The sequence below is a fragment of the Ciona robusta genome, chromosome 11 (assembly GCF_009617815.1).
Source record: "Ciona robusta chromosome 11, ASM961781v2".
Taxonomy (NCBI): domain Eukaryota; kingdom Metazoa; phylum Chordata; class Ascidiacea; order Phlebobranchia; family Cionidae; genus Ciona; species Ciona robusta.
The window spans coordinates 4,048,225-4,070,166 of record NC_143245.1 but is presented as its reverse complement, the minus strand read 5'-3'; the positions used below and the strand labels follow the sequence as shown (position 1 = coordinate 4,070,166).

General features: G+C 34.5%; 1 protein-coding gene across 3 annotated transcripts; it reads left to right on the top strand.

The window, feature by feature from the left end:
• Window positions 1–9,559: 9,559 nt before the first annotated feature.
• On the top strand, window positions 9,560–20,920 carry LOC149728173 (uncharacterized). Of its 3 annotated transcripts, none has more exons than XM_089888849.1 (11): window positions 9,560–13,506; window positions 13,983–14,350; window positions 15,947–16,120; window positions 16,818–16,936; window positions 17,233–17,327; window positions 17,720–17,773; window positions 17,958–18,156; window positions 18,813–19,058; window positions 19,329–19,376; window positions 19,729–19,845; window positions 19,976–20,920. In XM_089888849.1, the coding sequence occupies exons 1-11, from the start codon at window positions 13,453–13,455 to the stop codon at window positions 20,167–20,169; spliced, it is 1,668 nt and encodes a 555-aa protein (XP_089744975.1). In that variant the 5' UTR covers window positions 9,560–13,452; the 3' UTR covers window positions 20,170–20,920. The 3 variants fall into 3 exon arrangements, with proteins under 3 accessions (XP_089744975.1, XP_089744974.1, XP_089744976.1); XM_089888848.1 differs by having other exon boundaries at window positions 9,561–13,506; window positions 19,967–20,920; XM_089888850.1 differs by having other exon boundaries at window positions 9,562–13,506; window positions 16,818–16,915; window positions 19,967–20,920.
• The last annotated feature ends 1,022 nt before the right edge of the window (window positions 20,921–21,942 follow it).

Genomic DNA, 21,942 nt, shown 5'->3' with positions numbered 1-21,942 from the left:
CCGAATCATACAAGTATTAAATTTTAAAACATTTCGACGAAAATATAACTTACGCATGCATCCATGTAGGTCACTCACATGCTATCCCCATCAAAAAAAAAATTAATTTCAACTTTTTTTTTATAACTGAATATTAATATTCGTCATAAAAACATATTTATAGAATTTTCTCCCGATCAAGCTTCGAATATGTTATAGCGCTACGTAATACCTAAAAAATAAAACATCATTTTCTTCAAAAAAGTGCGGGGAAGGGTTCAGAATACAAACAAGTATGAGGGTCATAACCCGAATCATACAAGTATTAAATTTTAAAATATTTCGGCGAAAATATAACTTACGCATGCATCCATGTAGGTCACTCACATGTTATCCCCATCAAAAAAAAAATTAATTTCAACTTTTTTTTATAACTGAATATTAATATTCGTCATAAAAACATATTTATAGAATTTTCTCCCGATTCAGCTTCGAATATGTTATAGCGCTACGTAATACCTAAAAAATGAAACATCATTTTTTTCAAAAAAGTGCGGGGAAGGGTTCAGAATACAAACAAGTATGGTCATAACTTGAATCATATAAATATTAAATTTTCGATTTTTTTCGCGAAAATATAACTTACGCATACATCTATGTAGGTCACTAGCATGTTATCCCCATCGAAAAAATAATTAATTTTTTTTTTAAATTTGAATATTAATATTCGTCATAAAAATATATTTATGAAATTTTCTCCCGATCCAGCTTCGAATATGTTATAGCGCTACGTAATACCTAAAAAATGAAACATAATTTTCTCCAAAAAAGTGCGGGGATGGATGTTAAATATTGCGGAGAGTATTAATTACTCGTATTTTGGGTTATTTACGGTTATCCTGTCCGTACTTACGTACCTGGAAATATACCAAGAATTTTAATTTATTTGTTTCAATTAATACAAAGGATTGTTTGTTCTTGAAGCCTCCAAGATTAGCGCCTTTTATTGATAGGCTCGATCGAATTATCGCAGACAATAATGAATGTCTAAAGGAAAGGAAGATAAACCTGTTTGTTTTAGAAACGCCTGAAGTAGAGGTGCAAGGTCGCTTTCGCCCATAATATGATAATCTTTGCACCTCCGTTATTTAAATTGGCGAATGTGTTCATCTTTGGCATTTAAAGAGTTTTAACGCTGTTGGTAAGGTCCACCAGAAGAGGAGTTTTGTGCAGTTGTAATCCAAACACTTTACTCTAATTTTGTTATAAAAACATTTATGTGGATTTATATGTACTATTTTTGCGTTCGTGCAAAAAAAATATATAAACACGAAATTCGAGTAATTAATACTCTCCGCAATATTTAACATCCATCCCCGCACTTTTTTGAAGAAAATTATGTTTCATTTTTTAGGTATTACGTAGCGCTATAACATATTCAAAGCTGGATCGGGAGAAAATTTCATAAATATATTTTTATGACGAATATTAATATTCAAATTTAAAAAAAAAATTAATTATTTTTTCGATGGGGATAACATGCTAGTGACCTACATAGATGTATGCGTAAGTTATATTTTCGCGAAAAAAATCGAAAATTTAATATTTATATGATTCAAGTTATGACCATACTTGTTTGTATTCTGAACCCTTCCCCGCACTTTTTTGAAAAAAATGATGTTTCATTTTTTAGGTATTACGTAGCGCTATAACATATTCGAAGCTGGATCGGGAGAAAATTCTATAAATATGTTTTTATGACGAATATTAATATTCAGTTATAAAAAAAAGTTGAAATTAATTTTTTTTTTGATGGGGATAACATGTGAGTGACCTACATGGATGCATGCGTAAGTTATATTTTCGCCGAAATATTTTAAAATTTAATACTTGTATGATTCGGGTTATGACCCTCATACTTGTTTGTATTCTGAACCCTTCCCCGCACTTTTTTGAAGAAAATGATGTTTCATTTTTTAGGTATTACGTAGCGCTATAACATATTCGAAGCTGGATCAGGAGAAAATTCTATAAATATGTTTTTATGACGAATATTAATATTCAGTTACAAAAAAAAATTGAAATTAATTTTTTTTTCGATGGGGATAACATGCTAGTGACCTACATAGATGTATGCGTGAGTTATATTTCGCAAAAAAAATCGAAAATATAATATTTATATGATTCGAGTTATGATCATACTTTTTTATATTTAACATCTATCCCCGCACTTTTTTAAAGAAAATAATGTTTCATTTTGTAGCTATTACGTAGCGCTATAACATATCTGAAGCTGGAACGGAAGAAAATTCTATAAATATGTTTTTATGACGAATATTAATATTCATAATTAATATTTTTTCGAAATTTTTATTTTTTATTTTAGATTCGGTACCGCTGGGGTCTAGTTAGTACAGTGTCCAAATTTTAGGTTAGTGGTACCAGTAGAAGGTATCGAAAATGGCCGCTAAAATATCTGTATTCTAGGATCACCTTGGTATTAAAACAGAAGTCTGAGATTGGAAAAGAAGTTAGTATAACAACTTTTAGTATGACGATGTGACACGCTTAGGTGTAATCTATTGGAATAAATTGAGATGTTTTAAAAAGTAAAACAGCATTAAAACGTTACGAATTACGCTACAGTAAAGTATGCGCATTCTGCCGTAGATATAAAAAACTACTAATCTGTCAAGCGACGTTGAAGCGGACAGGAGATGGCGTACACCCACAGAAATAAAAAAGAATAGAACGCGCATCTTTAATGTCGGTAAAGGAGAGAGCATGATACACTCTCTCTTTTTCACGACTCGTTCCCGTTTACTATAGTAGTCAATGAAAGCCAGGGCGTTTTTTTGACTTGATTAAGTTTATAGGGAAAAATAAATATTCCCAAACATATATATATTTCTAATAAACCGTTTGTTTAAACGTTTTTAATTAAATTTATAACAATAATTAATTTTCCTAAACAAGCGCTAAAGTGTAAGTGTTAACCTACCAAAAACTAAACTGGCCTAATAAAGTGGAATAGTTAGTGTAGTTTTTAAAATAAACAGCTAAAACCTCCTAAAATCACTGTGCGCCTATCTTTTACAATGGAGGCCAAGCGAAATGGGGATGGAGTTGGCGGTCACGTGAATAGAAAAAAGAATATATCACGGTTTCGAGCAGTTGCGCGTTCTACTCTTTTTTATTTCTGTGCGTACGCCGCACATTTTCCAGAAAGTTCTGAGGGCTATATAAAAGCAAAGAGAAACCACCTCTTTGATAAAAGCACCAGTTAGAAAATAGAGACGTTTTAGTTTTTTAGGTTGTGTAAAGTTAAAAAGTCGGGCTTTTTTCACATTTTATCTTATTAATATAATAGATCATATTTTCAGTTTTATGTCAATATAAGAGCAGTCGGTATATTAATAATCGTCGACAATTAAAAATTGACAAAATACGAAGGTTCCTTATTTTGAGGTAAGTGGTTATGCTCTGAAGTGGTTCTTTATCAGTTGCCTAAATTGTTAGCCATACATTAAATCTAAAGTGTTAAATATTAGTTGTACGCGGGCACAAGGTGCACGGAACGGAACGGAACATATTGTATGCGACATTTTGAAACTTTTTGTGTATTGTTAATGTATGACGAAATGACGGTATGGTAACATAAAGGAGAAATATCTGTCCCAATGTGACAAAGAACAATGTATCGTGATAACAGCTTTGATGGCTAAGAACGGCTAAATATTGTATAGCTCGACTAAACGCTTTACATTATTACGGAAAGTGCATTGTTAAGCCATCACGTTACGCTCTATTGACTTTACATCAACAAAGATGTTAAACAAAACTCATAAATAAATATGTTTCGTGAAAGTAACTAAATAAACGGACTGAAACCTGGCAAAGAATATTAAACCTATCCAGTTTCAAAATTAAAACAGTTAGCGTTTAAAAGCTAAATTTGGCAAAAGTTGAACATAACACTAGAAACATTATAAGAAAAAATATATTTATTGTATACCTCGCCTACAACACAACAGGTTATGTATTCGTTGACTTAGTTTATTGGCCTTTCAGCGTTTCTTGAAATTCCCAGAGTTTTCCAGCACTGGATGTTTAAAGCATTTCAGAGTCACGAGGTGTAGTTATGGTAACTATACACCAAAGATGTGTACCATTATGCTTATTAACGTTCTGTTTGCTTCACTGGCGAGGCCTGTGCACACGTCATATGTGGCGGCATCCACACGTAATATGTGTCGGGATGTACGTCATTTTGGCAATGACGAAACAATTAAATAACCAAACAATCAAAGTAAACTTAATTCAGGGAAATTTATACGCGCTACGTCATCGGTGTTTACACACACGTCATTACCGCGTTTATTATGTGAAATCAGAGGCATAATGTCCTTAACATAGAAATCGATTTTACGGTTTAGTTTATTCTGTCTTGGTGTTGGTGGCAGTGCTACTATTATAAAACTTTGTAAATAAATCTTTATACCTACGACATCTTGTAGTATATAGAGCACCGGTGTCGTGATATATTTGTTCCGCACGGCAATAGCGGCCGGTCTTAATTCAACGGCAGAACAAACATTACAACACCGGCGTCTACCGAATGTTGCAATCGACGTCTCTACTAACTTTGGCAATCGTGAGTTCCGTTATCTATTAACTAACGATTTGTTTTGGAACTATTTGTATTTTAGATTTTATGCGTTCCCCGAACCTCACAAACGCTTGTATTTCGCCATTAATGCTTAATAAAGTTGGTTTAAACAGAGAACACTCAATTTTTACTTTTTATTGTCGCTGGTTATCTTGAAAAAAACACCATTTAATTGCAAGGTTAAATAAACATATTTTCTGAACACCGATGAATGTCCGGCGCCGCAGCACAATCCTTGGGCAAGACACTTAACGGCAATTGCTCCAACCCAGTGGTCAGAAATGGGTTGTCCAAATTATCAGCCACAAGTAAAAAAAATACAAAAAATAATCACCCTTAAAACAACGCACCAGTGATTCCCAAACTTTGTTTATAGTAACAAAGTCCCGTCCCCCACCCCCCAACAAAAAGTAAAAGCAAAGTTGTTTTTTTTCATCACAACTTATAGTCTAACTGTAATAAAAGAACTGAGGTTGGTGCAAAGTCATTAACCTGTTGCAGGGGCGGACAAACTTGATTTGGTTGTGGACCAAATGCATTTCCTCTTCCCCTATGACCAGAGTCGTAAAAACACCGAGCACAGTAATTTTGGCGTTTCAAGTTGCTTATCTTAGTAATACCGCCCTTTGTTTAGTCTCAGCGTCCCCCAATCGCCCAATTTATAGCCACCACACCCAGTTTAAAGCCACCACGCCCAGTTTAAAGCCCAAACCACTGGTGTAACGCATATGGGAACTTGGTGTAAACCATCTAATTAACAGTGTTTCACGTTATTATAGATGATTGTACATCTTCGACGAGAACTGAAGCCAGAAGTATTAAACTAGTATTGATCGGAATAGCGACACACAAGTTTAGTAGGATTAGATGTGATATAAAAAAAGACCGTGGGTAACTTGTTTAAACACAACACTTATTTATGTTTTAATTTAAACAAAGTCTCTTTTGGTAGCCCGAGAAGCAGACGCAACTTAGCAGTTTTCTGTTTAGTTTTTGTTCGAACGATTACGTTAATGTGTCGGTGTGTGGCTGAATTGTTCGTAAAACCGCTCAAATAACCATAAAATAGATTTGGTTGTGGTAAAGGAATGTTAGATTATAAGCTTCTTTCTTTTCCTTTTAAAGTACTTTACGCGACTGAAGTGTGTATGGCTGCATGCCGACAGGTTGTTTTTAAGCCAAGCTGGTCAGTGGTACGTGTTACAGGTTTTCCGCATGTTATACCTCTGAACAGCAGTCGCTCTCTGATGGCGTGATTTGCTCATTACATAAGACAAAGACGGGACCTGACTTCCGCATTCCTGCGCGTAATCGAGATTAGGTAACTTCATTATTGCGTGTCATCAGAATTACTTTGAGGGATATTAATATTAATGTTGATAATAAGTATAGTTTACCCGAATTCGAGTAAAGTAATTATTACGACCGCAGTTATTTTCGGCGATATATTTCCGAAAATGATCTAGCGGGTTTTCTAACAAGCGTGTTGAAATGTAATGTTAAAGATATTTTTTTATTATACAGCTACCTAATGTTTATATACGTCAATAAATAACGTAACTTACCGGGTTAAAAATAAATACGTAACTTACAAGGTTGTTAAAACAGTTGTTAAACACGATGCACAATCTCCGTGTAAATATTTCTTATGCGTCTCTTTAAAACAACTTCCAGTTTTTCACTTATGGTTGAGTAGTATAAGTTTACTCAAGGTCGTTACACTTCGATTCACATACAGAACGTCTATATATATATGGCGTGGTTTACTCGTGTTTTGTCTACCAATCTTTCGATGCGGAGTTTGACCGAGAGTAAACCTTGGTATGCCATGGCCCATGGGTATGGTGAACTTATTTTAAATGCTTGTTCTGATTTTGTATCTTTTTCCCGGTGTTCCATGTTTAAACATTACGTGACATTGCGAATGTAACGGATAGTCGTTTTTAATTTATTGCTTCTAGACAAGCAGCGCCAAACCGATTCTTCCGCATTCTTTCTACAAGAAACGACTGATTAAGAAGGCAGTATGTCGTTTTAATCCAGGCAACGAGAAAGCAAGCAAGCGTGTTATAAAGTTCACTAACGATTATATTATAAGAAGGCGTACAAAGTGCATGGTTCAGCGTTGTAGATTCCAGAAAGTTCTGGGGTTAAAAAAGGCAGTCGTCTGCAAACATAGGCTACATAGTTCACGGCGCTTTATTTCGACTTTACGATGTTATATTTTAAAGGCCATATACACGTTTCGCCTTTGGTTCAGGTTTATACAGACAATGAGCGGTTATTTTAAGATAAAGGTTTTTTCAAGGGTACGTCAAGCAGAAAATGTATTACACAGTATAGAGTGGGGTAATATAGGCGCACTACGATTTTTAAGAAAGATATAAAAATAAACGTATAATGTACACCGAAAAGTTTGCGAGTTGCACTGCCGTAAATAAGGTTCGGCAATATTATCATATTTGTCTAATTACATTAATTTGCGTCAAGTTAATTAAACGTTAAAAAGAATGTGCAATATATCAGAAATAACTATAAAATGTTAAAAAATATGTCTGACACGCTTGCCACGCTTTATTGATTTACTTCTTAAATAGTAGGTTGGGGGAAGATGGGACAGCTTTTCATTCTATTTTCTTGTCCGATTTGGTAGTAAACAAAGAACATTCAAAGGAGTATAAAACCGTATCCTCACGACTCCCATAGACCGTTGTTAATTGTTTAAAACACGACCAGGGTATTTATATATTATGTGCTAAAAGTGTCCCATCTTACCCCACAGTACTATATATGCGTGGAAATTAGTCTCGCAAATAACAACAAGAACCAACAAGAACGACACTGTTCAATGAAAAAAAACCTATTTGACCGTTTACGTGGCCAACAATGTACCACGCGATGTTTCTTATATGTTTGTAAAGTGACTTATATTTGTTTTGAAAATTGTTTCGTATTAACCGTTGTGTTTTATCAAATTTCTATAGACTTTATTTTATGAACAACAATGAGTGTTAGTGGGGGACACTCGGGACAGTGACCAAAACTGTCCCGCTCGGGTATTTGAAATTAAAAGCTCCCTTTAAACCTAATATGCAAAACAATACAACTATTGTTCATAAAAAAAACTGGAATGTAACTGGAGAGGTTTTCTTACATCTCGTACATAATACTTGACTTTTGTCGCGTCTACTTAATCGGTGCTATACACGGGGAAACCCAGAATTTCTTAGCCCCGGAGTTGTGACGCAATTACAATCACGAGGCGTAGGCACGGGACCACTGACGTGTATGGCTTTCAGTGGTTTGCTCGCTACACCGGAGAAATTTGTGCACCCGCCTTCGTCATTCGGCATTGTATGTACGTTATCTGGGGACTAACTCAACAATCAAAGATCCTGAATAAAGTTTGATCAAATCATATTTATACGCTTTAATTCATCCGTATACATGCGCACACGTCATTTGCCCTTATAAGTCTATTGTGAAATCAGGGCATGAACACCTACCGGTTTAAAAGTACATTAATTTTTTATCGGTGGGTGGTCGCTCGGCTTTAACAATAATCAAGATGACCCAAATGTTAGATTTTTTGATAGCTTTTAATCCAGCCTTATTTAAATTAAGGTTAAAAGCAAACAGTTCAATGTATAAAAGTGGCACGATTCTCTACCAGACATAATGGACCATAAGGATGGACCACCGCAGTCTGGAATTGAGCCAAGCGTAATCACACACTGTGTAGGCAAATGGGGTGATAAAGTGAATGAAACATAACCCTTTCTATGAACTATTTTCACAAAAAATGAAGGAAGCGTTGGCGAGAAACCAAACACGATAATTTACTAATAACAAAAAATCTGTATACCGCGAAAAGATACTTTTGTTGAACTGCATGTTATTCATTAACGATTAACCCATTGTTTGGTCAGTAAATCTCCGCGGCCGCGTTAGACAAAAGCGGCAATCTGGTATAAACAGAAGCACTTAATTCTTTGTACCGTTTATGTTAGGAAGAGGTTTCGTTGATTCGATTATTAGATTTTATCAGCAGATTAGCCAAACGCAAGTTGTAACGACAACAGCATAAAGTGATTAGAGGAAAACTTGCTTTGAAACAGAAATACTTGAAACTAAACCGTTTTAATCTCTCTTATTGTTTGCGTTGCGAAATATATGCAAATAGGAATGATGACGTAAATCTTATCCACAGTCTTTATATACGCTCTTGTTTGTAGCGCAAGATTTATTGTATAAAGGCATATTTAATTGGTTTATTATAACTATGGACTTACCATTTCATACGCACTTGGCCATTTGGAACAACTCGTGCATGTCAGGGTTTAAATTTATTCTCCGTACATCTGAAACGCGTGTTTTTTTGTTTGTACACACTTTGACAATCTTGTTTAGTGCGGAATTACTTTTTAAGTTATGTGTTTGTTTTGACGCAGACAAAAAAAAGGGTGTAGACGTGACAATACTAAATCGCGTTTCGAATTCCATTTACTTTTCTCCTAAGTAAGAAAAAGCAACGTTATCGTATGACGCAATACTTCATCACAAGTAAACCCCTTCTGTGACTGTTTTTACGGTAATGTGGTAATTCCCCTCTCATAAACAAAAACATTTGGTGGTCTTTAAGGAATACCACAAATTAGTGCTATCATACTTTTATTAATTGACAACAATTAAAAGAAATGTAATAAAACACAATTTAAAAACTGTCGGGGTATTGTTGAACCGCGAGAATACTGTCGAATAATACTGTGACATTTATTTTCACCTATCACTAAATGGGTGCCCGTAAAGAAAGATTTTATAAAATTTTCCCGTTTTACTCCGAGTCCCGTCTTCCCCCCACCCTATTACAATATGCCGCGGGTCCGATATGTGTTTAAACATTTAATAGGTAATCCAGATTGAAACCAGCACACAAACTTAAGTATAAAAAATAAATAAACTTGACAGGTAGTAGTATGTTCAAAAAGGCTATAACAACATATTGTACACTTAGCATCAATAAGTGTTATATATCGGTTACAAAGGCACCATGTTACAAAGGGGTATTCCGCTTTCGAGTTTTGGTAAGCACGTAAGATATCTATAGCAATTTAAGAGCTTTTCTTATTAAAATTGAAATGTGCGTATTCGGTTTATTTTTTACGATTGTTTTCATTGAAGTATACATCACGAATCAACGTTTCGTAAGCGACAGACTGAACTTGTCTTGAATCGAACATCAATAAACGTCAGACTCAATTGTTAATGAATCTTTTGTGATTTTGTAACGATGACAAATATGTTGTTTTTATCACCAGTCCAAAGTACAAGGTGGAAGGGAAACTTCCTGATTGCGCAACCGGATAACAGGAAACAATGACCAACTACTTAATTGCGATAATTCTATTATTTAACTTTATTTTAACAGAAAGCGCATTGCAAGATTTTCGAGTCGTGAGAATTGAAATAATCATTAACAACCCTACATACACCTTGAATTCAAAACTTCGATTATAATTTCGATAAACTCATTGATGTAATATAGAGTGGGGGAAAACGGTTCTCTGGCAAGTAAAGAACTTTTTTTAAATTTCCTTTTTTTTGGTGAGCAACAAAACAAAATGTTGCAGTATAACTGTATTCTCTCTGTCCAACAAAGTCTAGTGGGCCGTGGCGAATTTATCATTAACTCCTCGAGTTTTTCAATATAATTCTTTAAAATGTTGTTAACTACTAAAGGTACAATGGTACTACTTCGTGGTATCACTTTAAAACCGCCTAATATTTTGAGTTTAGATATATTAGGCAATCTTTGCTTAAGGTTCCCGGTTCACCCCATTCTACTATACACGTTATTGGAACTTGAGTTTAGTATGGGTCGAAACGGAAAATTATTTTGTTCATGATGTATAAAGATTAAGGTGTTTAGTAAATCGCTTTGTGTGGTATTTTGAAACTTCGCTGCGATCGCTATTTATTGAAGGCATCCTGAGTTACGACCTATATCTTTGTTTCGCGGTCGCTATTTATTCTCTGAGTAACAATAGAGTTCGACATGACGTTTCTGCCAATTTGTTTACTTATTCTTTTTCTCTTAAAAGTTGCGTTGATGTAAGTTATAAATAATTTGGGTTAGATGACAACCGCACAGTTAAATGTAATATGTTGGCATCCGTGGTATCTCGTAACCGGGCACGAGGTTAAAAACAAAACAAGCATGATGTTACGATTGTCATTCCCCCCACGCGATGATAAATATGATATACACATACACTATTGAATGATTAAAATAAGCCGATAATTATTCTACTCTTTCGTCCCATTTGCCAGTAAACAAAGAATTAAAACTGTATCCTCACAAATCTCATAGAGATTTGTTTAAAACACAATCAGGATAGTTGGATACTTTGTGCTAAAACTGTCCCATCTTACCTCACAGTCTTATATTTTTTTACTCTAAATACGTTATTTATCAACAATGCGAGACAAATTGCGACGAAATTCTTGTGCAAATACTATAAACTGCTAATGTCATTAATACGGGAAGTAATAGAAACATTATTAGGAATGTATTTTTGAGCATTTACTTTCTCCTTATGACGTCGCACTGTTGCGCCACACTCCCCTTTAAAAGCGCAGAGGGCCGTAAACACGTTTGCTTTCATTGCTGTGTTATGTAGGACGTATTAATATTCGAACTGGGTTAATTGATTGCCTTTTTAATCTATATTTGGTTAAGCGGTTTGAATGAATAATTGAACGTAACTTTGATCGGTTTAATCAATCAGGCGCTTATTGCAGCATTTACTGAAATAAATGTACAGTAATACGGCGTTATATTTTGGATTTTCACACGAGGATCAAGCAAGTTACATTTATTTATTTTAGACTTAGAGGATAGGGGTTAGCGGACGTAGCGCGGGAATTCTTCACTAGCACCAAATATTACATACGGAATGATGTTCCAGAAGATCTGCTTAATTAGTAGCTACACGGCCTCTAGTAGGTAGCTGATACTATTATTAGCGCATTATCTCGAAGTATGTAAATAAGTACGGGCTGTACGGCATCGAAAGCATTTTCGCCTTTACAGATGCCTTTCTCAATACGCAAGTTGTGTGTAGAGTGGCGTGACGACGTTGGTGTGACTTTGCCATCTCCAAAACTCGCTCCCTTTTTCCTTTTTCTTGAAACACTTTTATTGCGTTACTTGTCAGTGGAGAGGGTCTTGTTGGGTAGTCGCTTGTGTTGTGCGGGATTGTAACGATCATTAAAGGCAGTATATAAAAAGATACCGTATCAGTTCAGGAACAGTAATATAATGAGCTGAATAATCAGAACTACCGTGTAAGTACTTGTTCTAATCTAGGACCAACAATATTTGGTGCTAGTGAAGAATCTCCCCCCCACCTTATTTGCTAACCACTAACCCCTAGGTTAGGGGGTTAGTGGTTATAGGGCTTAGTAGTTAGCAAATAAGGTGGGGGGGGGGAGATTCTTCACTAGCACCCAATATTTTTAATAAATATTTTAAAAGATTTATATAGAATGGATTATATATATAATCCTTGTATATGTATACGTTGAACATGAAGTGCTATCTATAGAGAAAAGCTGTAAAGCAACATGTTGTTGCCAACCTTAAGATTGTGTGCCAAACAGCCATGGCGCTTAATGTTATTAAAACGTTCAAACAATTCCGTCAAAACTTGTCTGGCTGTTACTTGCGAAAGAAAATTTTCAATCTACCCCGTTAAGTTTAACAAGCAAATGCCAGGCCAAGTCAGACTGTCAGATAAACAAAAAAAAATATTGGTTAGTGCTGGAAAATTCAAACGAATTGAAGACGTTCCAGAGACTTTACATCAAGATGTGTTGGATTCTGCATCCTGGGTTCATAGAGTTCGCCTTGCCACCATTATTATGGTCTTATGGTTCGTAGCAACTGCTGTTCTAATGTACCGTGGTAGGCAACGACACAAGAGACAACATGCAGAGTTGGAATTAAGACAATATATGGACTACATGAGCGACAAAGACAAAGCTGAATTTATAGCTCGATTAAATAGTCAAAACGACGAAAATGAATAATTCTGTTAAGGCATATACGCACGATATTCAAAATACTCTGAAAATAGTAACTGTTTTGTTTCTTATTTATTTTTCGGTGTTTGTACCTAATAGTAGACAATTAAAATAGCCTACCCAAAGTTTTGTTTCATTCAAATTTGGTATAAACGGAAAGATTTCTGAGTTGATTTCATTGCGGATTTATAAGTAAATAATTTAAAATAAAACTGTACCCTCTTATATTAAATTAATTCATGACCAAAGCAACAGATAACAGTAATCGTTGGCTTGAATGAAATTGTAAAGTGCTGCTATTGTAATGGTGGATTACCTAACTGGGAGTTGGGTAGATGATCCATGGAAAGAACATGCTGAATGGTATCCAAAGTATTATAAATGCTGTGTGACATTCAACAGCTTATATGCAAGAGGTTACTTTCAGTAACTTTAGTATTTGATAAAAATTTTTTTTGTGATAAAGTGTATAATAGGCTATATCGTAATACATGATTTACTTTGCTAGGGAATTCTTGTAATTTGGAGTTTATAATATGAGTTACAGTTTTGTGTTTCATTGCACAGCATCTGTACCATTAAATGTCTGTATTTTTAAATTTCTTTTTTGAAATTAAATGTCATCCGTACAATTTGAATTATAAACATTAACCAGGTTTATTTTTGTTGCAGTGTATAGCCTATTATAGCTCAAATTAAAATAATCTGATTCTTTAAAAATGAAGATATCAAGCTGTTGGATGATTTTAGCTCTTGAAAATCTACTTTTACAGGTATCTAGTCTTATTTTGTATGCTATCAGTATAGGGGTAACTTGGGTAATGTAGATAGTTACTAGTGAGTAACGCATTGTTATTGACATATTATGAACGTAACATCATGTAAGAAGGGGCCGAGTTGGCATCGTGAAAATAAGTTCGCAACAGGAAAAAAAGTTCACGATCGTAAAAAGGGAGGCTGGTTTCCCTAATCCTCACCATTGGGTGCGCCACTAGTATCAGCCATTTGGTGATATACTAAGTTTTTAAACAGCGGAACATTATGCAAAGACATCACATTTCTGATAACAGGATAAAAGCTGCTTCACACTTAAAACTTTGGTGCTAAGTAAAACACCTGAATATACTGTCACACTGTCACCTTTGTTCAAGACTCTCAAGAGTTAGTGTAAGATTCCATACCCCTAATGTTATGCCTATGCCAATGTGGTTGGAAGTTAGAACATCTAATTGATGGGTGAATACTTCAGTTTTCAGGTGTACATAGTCAAGACAACATTAATCGCCCTCCTGAATCTGAGGCTGATCCATGCCCTCATCTACACTCCGCTGATCCTAAAGTGCGAACGCTAACATTGCTGTATGCACATAAAAATGATGTAGATGGGAGACTCTGTTGCCTTTGCCCAAGGGGAACGTTTTATGCAGGAATCTGTAACGTGACAATACCTCAGTCCGATAAACAGTTTCATACAACAGAGTGTACACCATGTCCTGAAGGAACTTACATGGAAGATGAGTTACATAAGAACAAGGCTTGTTCTTTACCTACAATAACTGAAAGGGATTGTGGAGAGAATATGCAGTTCATCCCTTTAATGGCAGGACATGCACCTCGGTAAGAGTTTTTATTTTTTTGTATTTGTAACGATTGTACAATAAACTTTACACTTGTATAGCATCGCTCGTCAAGAGTGTATCAAACCTAAGAAATGGATAGGTTAATAGCAAGGATGTGCGACCAAACCCAAGCATTTTCTTTTTGACTCCCAATTTTTAGCAGACTGGCAAGCTGGTAATCTATTGCTATAATGTTGTACCTTGTACGCGAGAACGAAAAATATTAAAAATGGCAGGCTAAATGTACCACTACCTAAAGTGTGTACTGTGTAATTTACCCAACATTTTTTCTATATCAAACCAGTTTTTCAGCTTTAATATTTTTTTGAATCAAGAAAATAAAAGGAATATAGTCAAGTAGGGTAATAAAAAACAGAAAACAGAAAACATAAACAAACATAAACTTTCGATTTTCTCCCCAATCAATAAACTAAAAAAATACTTTTAGTCTGGAGGAACAGTATTCATCATACCTTGATGTTCAAAAAAGATTGTAGGATTTCTATAATTACTTTAAATTTTATTCGAAATTTTGTGCTGTTTTTTATTCTCCAGGCTTTTGGGTAAAAAAACATTTGCGTGGCAATAAAAAACAATGTTTTCAAAGGCTAAACTTAACTTGATTTAAAAAAAATAACAACTAAAGTCCAGGGTAGTAATACAAATATTAGTCAACTTAGGTATTTTATGCAGTCTAAAATTTCTCAGAAAACTTCTTCTCTTTTTTCCACAAAATATCTTCTACACACTTTTAACGGCCTTTTTCTAATGGTTTTATTTTCTTTTATAATTTAACATTTTTACTTAAATTTATTTTAAACATAAACTTTATTTTATACATATTATAAGCTTACCCACAATTCCACAAATAACATTTATTAGACCAAAAACAAAGCTCATAAGTTAAATAACCTATATAAAGCACAAGAAGTAACCAAAGCATTAGCTGTGTTACATTTGATTTAATTAAATGGTAAAGACTTTTGAAAGTCTAAATGACATCTTGACTTAATCTAAACTAAATTGAGCAACATATTAATAAAAATGACTCGTAACTAAACAATCTTAACCTAAAACATAACCCATATACATACATAACTTTAAAATCAGTTTTATCACAAAGGTAATATAGGTTGAGGTAAAAACAAAACAGAAAAATTATGTTTTTTTCCCCTTTTTTAAAAAACAACAACAAAAAAAGACAGAAAACTTATGTTTTTTTTACCCCTTCCTATAATGCAATTTTGGGGTAAAAAATGGGTATGAAATTTTCTTAAAATTTGAAATTAAAATATACCATCAGTAAGGTACTTAAATATGTGGCAAATTAACTGCATAGGCCTATACAATAGGTTTATCACGACAGGCCTTTTAACATAAAAATTGTTTTACGAAAAACTAAAAGGAATTTACCACTTAGAATGTAAGTTAAGATAAAATTAAGCCAAATAAATGTTCTATTTACCCACAAGAGCTGTCTGCGTATTGAGATAAAATGTTTTTTTAGCTGGCCAGGGAGTTTTTTCTTTCTTACCCCAAGTGCCCCATTGTTTTTTATTACCCCACTTGACTATATGTATATTTTACATTTAAGGTGCGATTGTTTTGACGGCTATTTCAAGTTAGATGAAAACTGTGTTCCGTATACGCCGTGTGAACATAATCATGAAGTTCACCAGTTTGGATCACCAGATTTTGACCAGAAATGCCGCCTATGTAGACCGGGTTATAAATCCGAAGGTGGTTCTTCACGCTGTACAATTATCAGGTAAGATAAATAGACATTAGGCATAAATACACATGTCATATATATTGTGAGATTATGCAATAAACAAGCCACTCCACGTATTCGTGGTCCACAATAATATATTAAATGTGATGCAGGCGCCAGGCAGTATGTTCTTCAGGCCTGCTTTAGGTAAATTGTTTCTTAAATGTGGTACACTTACCCTGTAATTTCTAATTATAATAACTCCTGATAAGCCACAAATCTGTCAATTTAATGCTCAATGAACTTGAAAGATGATTGTCAGCGGTTGTGACGGGTTGTCAAGGGTTTTAGAGTCCTGAGTTGTTAGGGTTGCATGACTGTAAGTTACAGGTTGAAAGTTAGTGACCCTGGAACTTGGAAGAATTGATATAATACTCTAACTCAGGGGTGTGCAACCTGCAGACTAAATAAGGCCTGGAAAGAAAATTTGTACAGGCCAGCTGCATATTTTTGCTTGAATTTTTTAAAGTGACAACAAATTTATATAGCAGTTTTCTTTAGAAATTTTCCAAACTTCATATTTCTGCAAGGAGGTAAGACAAAAACGAACTATTATTGGTTCATGCAAAACTATTTTAAATAAACGTACAACCCGCGTGTTCACCTTGTAATTTACCTGGCCCTCCTGTAATAAAGGTTGCACACCTATTATATTTTTGATGTGTTCTAATTATGTGCTTTTCTTCACATAAAGAAAGCCACCTGAAACCACACCTTTAGAACAACCTTCAATGACAACACCAGTAAGAATGTCTACAGTTATAGAAGAAAAACCACAGGATTTAGTTCCTGGTAATAATTTTAAAACACAAGGTTTATATAATAATATATTTTACATGTATTATATAAATTTTGTTTCTCTAATTGGTGTAGTAAAGGACATGAAACATATCAGTAATTTACTATGTTTTGTAGTTGACACATTCAAGGTCTCCGTTTTAATTGTTTAAAAAAAGGAAAAAGTAAAAACATTGTTGTCTATTTAACTGGATGGTTTATTTACTCATGTATGGGTACTGTGGTATAGTACTTGGTACTTACTGACACTGTAATGTGCCTGTTGTTTAGCAGTCTGTTGTTTAACTAAATTAAACTTGACTTGTGTTTAGGTGAAGCTGGCACATCTGTTTGGGTAGTTATTGGGATCTCTGTGGGGACTCCTTTACTTCTTGCTCTTCTGTGTTTCTGTCTTTTTCGAACACATGTTAGTATTGAATGTAACTTGCTTTATTCTCATGGCCGTAAACAGAGGTAATAACACAGGTGTTCTGTTTCAAACACTTTTTGCCAGCTTACGAGTTACCACGTATGTACTTTTGTGGGTGAATTTTTTGTTGTTTTGTTTTCTCAACAATTTGGACAACCCATTAGTGACCAATGGGTTGGAGCATTTGCTATGAAGTTTTTTACCCAAGGACATACACAACCAACAATGGTAGCAGACACAAACCTTAACCTACTACCACTGGGTTAGACGCAGGCGCGCTAACCAACTGTGCCACACAGCCAGACAAATTTGATATAGATATAAGTAATTGTTACCTTACCTTGCATGAATTTATTACATCATTTCTATGCCTCTTGTATATTTTTCAGAAGAAAAAAGAAAAGCTTTCTTTGAAAGATTCAAACACTTCTGGAGGTTCATCGGTGAGATATTTGTTTTATTTAATTTTAATTTTTAATGATGCATTGCCGTATGGCGGAAGATATGATGCAACAAAATTAATATTTGCCAATAGAGAATTTTATAAAACAGTATTATATCCTAAACTAATTCTTTCATTAAACCAGAATTTAAAAAAAAACATCAATATTTATTTTTGTTTTTTAGGAGTCTTCACCTACCAGTTCAGACAGTCGTTTGAACCAAGTTATTGTAGCTAATGAAAAACCTGGTGGTAAAGCTGTCAGTGATGAGAAAAGGATTTCAATACCAAAGCATAAAAAAGAAAGTGACAGCCAGGAGGAAGCTGTACCACTAATTGATCAAAAGCTGCAAAAGCCTAGTTTGGAACACTCTAAAAAATCAGGTTAGACTGTTACCATTTTTTGACAAAGTAGTAAGTTTTCTTGCTTTCATTCATATTGCACATTATAATTGTTTAAAGTGACCATTAAATTCATATATATTTTACTTGAATGAATGAATGTAACTTACTTTATCCTCACGTGTCCGAAAAACGACAGTCGTTATAACACGCGTTTAACACCTCGTGCCAGCTTACGGGTTACCATGTATGTTACTGTGGGTAATTATTTTTTTTGGATTTTGTATTATTTTTTATATATTGCTGATAATTTGGACAACCCATTAGTGACCACTGGGTTGGAGCAATTGCCGTTAAGTGTCTTGCCCAAAGACACATGGGCCCGCAATTGTAGCAGCGACGAGCCTTGAACCCATTACCTCTGGGACCCTGGGCTACAGGCAGGCGCGCTAACCACTACGCCACGGCGCCGGTAACTTTAAGCTGATAGTTCAATTTGACCTTTCTAAGTCTGTTCCTACTGGGCTAGATTTTAATATGATGATTGCCGGTAATTAACTTCTATATTCATCTGATTCTGAAAACTGCTTAAACACCTTACAATATGATTCATAACGTTAAAGCAGCTTTTAGTTTAATCCGAATATAAAAGCACTAAATAATAAATATATGTTTAATGTTCTGGCTATTAATTGCAGTAAGTACGAGAGATGTGCCGCCTGTTCAATTCCGCTCAAGCGAACAAGGTCTGTTTAAGCGAAGAAGGTTGGCTTCTGAGAACAAAGCTTACGATAATGAGGAAGGCTGTTTAGTGTCTGAGTATATTCAAGAAGAAGTAATTAACAAAATTGATGCTCAACCAATAGTTGGTACGACAGTTGAAGTTCAGGGGGCAGCCCATGGGGCGTCCCACAGCCCATCTCGCATTGAAAGCCCCAGACAAGGTTGGAATTTGTTACTTTATGTTAATATCCTTTTGAGTATCCTGTTAAAGTTTATAGACAGTGTTTAAAGTGTCTAAGATAAAATGAAGCAGTCTTTTGATTATTTAATTACACCGCTGATCTGCTGATATGTTTTTTATTAAAGTTTGTGGCATATAATTTGGAAAAAAAAATGTATCTTATATATTATTTCTTATATGTTAATGGATAGGGTCAACTTATATAGCTTGAGCTTAAGTCACACTTAAATAATATTATTATTTATTGCAGGTAGTGCAACAGCTGCGCAGTTAGACCTACAAAAAAAACAAAAAAAATGTAAGTTAGGTTATGACTTTTTATTTTTTGTTAGTGGTTTATATTTATATTTAAATAATTTTGTTGTCACACATTTCTGAATATCAATGTGGTTTCATCTCCATAAAACCATTGTCCCAATACACTGTTTTACATACTGTGTCCAACACATGGTTTTAAACTTTTTAAAAAATAAGCAAATCACATTTCAAAAGCCAGTGGCACACAAATACGCCTCAAAAATAATAATCTTCTACAAATGTACACATCAAAGTTACATATGAGGTGACTATTGTTCTCCAGTAAGTAAATAACAGCTTTTATAATAATGTGATTTTAAGCTATAATAAAAAAAGCTTTGTTTTTCCCACAGTGGAACATATGGATAGGTTCCTCAAAGCTGAAAGTTCAATGGTTAGAGCCGATTGGAAACGATTTGGTGACTTGTGCGGTTTGAGTCCATCTGTTATAGAAGAAGCTGAGCGTGGAGGTTAGTTATTACAGTTTCAACTATGATAACTTTTGGTGGTAAGGTAAAATGATTTATCTGCCGTAATTTATTTATAATCAGTGTAACTGTAAACAATTGTCAGCACAACATTTATTTACAGTTTCAATAGAAGAATTCCGGTATAATCTCATTTGCAAGCTGAGACAAACAAAGGGATCTGACTTCAATGAAGCGTACATCATTAACAGGCTTGAAGCAGCCGATCTAAGAGCTGTTAGTGAGAATTTTCAAGCTCACATGAGAAATTATTCTCAAGGCATTTCATCTTGCCCAGTCGAGGTAGAAGGAGATGACAATCCGTAATTATGATGTCATGGGACCGTCTTAGGCACTTGAAAGCAGCCACGTACAATCACCTTATTGGAAAACAAATTGAAAAAAATTACTAAGTTGTTTACGTTGTTTATCCAAACATGATGATTTTGGAACACTTTTATGAAAATTTTAGTAATCCTTTTTTGATACATTTCCCGTTTTATCGACTTTCTGTCAATTATTTGGCTTGTTGAATTTTCCTGCTTTCTTGGTTTAAGACTTTAAGCTTCGTTGAAGTGAAAATTGTTCGTCAGTTTGTAGTAAAGGCGAGGTTCATTGCGTCGGGTGGTTATGACCCTTTACTTTTTATTGCCTCTGCCATTCTTCATGCGTTCTGTGAAGCTCGCCCATTGTGGTGATGAGATAATACATTCTTAACTGAATTCCAAGACTTTCTAAGCAAAACATGCTTTATGTAACATTACTCCTCTGTAATGTAACATTACTCCTCTGTAAATAGTGTATCATACATTGTCCTGTCCTTTTATATTTTTTCTATTTAAAAAAATTTTTTTTTTGTGTGCTTTTATAAAAACTATGCACTTCAGTGCGATTGGTGACATAATTCATTAACCATATCTTTTTATCAATCTTAAAGAAAAATATTAGTTGTTAAAAACAAGATAAAATTCTGTATATTTACAATGCAATTGAATATTGATTGGTTGATATATTTTTGAAGTAATGAATTGTGCCAACTACCATGTTTCATATTTAAATAAAAATGATTTTTTTTTTATTTGGTCTATATTTTGCAGCGGTAGAAAAAGCTTTGTTTTGACAAACCGTCTACTGCGCAACGAACACTTGAAATCCACCTAGTTTTGCGACACTTAACTGATGTTACCGTTGAGATTAAAATACACAGAATATAGTAGGATTGAGTAAGACGGGAATCTGGGTAAGTTGGAGGCAGGGAGGGCGTTTTATCAAATCTTTTTTCGGGGGTATACTTACTGGATAATGAACGAAACCAAATGTTACAGTATTATTCGACAGTATTCTCACGCACGGCCTACTAGATATATCTCTAGTAGGCCGTGTCTCACGGTCCACTAAGTGCGCGGCAATTACTGCTGTTAAGTATTAAAAATTATTAGGTAGCAAATACAACATTAATTTAAAATAAAATTATAAATCTAATTTGAAAGTTGCGTGGCGAAAAAATAAGAAGTGTGTTTCCCACGTGACAAATTCACGTCACAAAATTGTTAAAGCGTGGCCGATTTCATTCAGAAAGCCGCGAGGCAGTGTTATCGGAGACTTAGCATGTATAGATAAATTAAATATATGTATTATCTGAGCAGCATGTAAACAGAATGAGAATGAGTGACTATTTAACTGACAGTGAGGATAAACCATTGAGCCAGATAGTTTTGAACCAGAATATTCAGACTGGCATCTATTAGTTCATAATCATCACTCAGGACATTAAAGGGCCTAAACACGCACCCAAATGTACATCGCTTCAATAGATAGAGTGTGTTTTTCTTATTTCAACGACACCTTACTTGTTTTAATCGGTTATGTATAACCAGAGATACTCCAGCTCAAACACCGTGAAATTTATATAACTGATTTAAAGTTGCGTGGCGAAAAATATTGAAAAGTGTACTACCTATACGTGACAAGTTCACGTCACAAAATTGTTGAAGCGTGGCTGTTTTCCTTCGAAAAGCGCGAGGCAGTGTGTTTAGCGACTCAGCATGTAAACAAGCTTTGTGTATTATAACGAGAATGAGTAACCATTTAACTGACAGC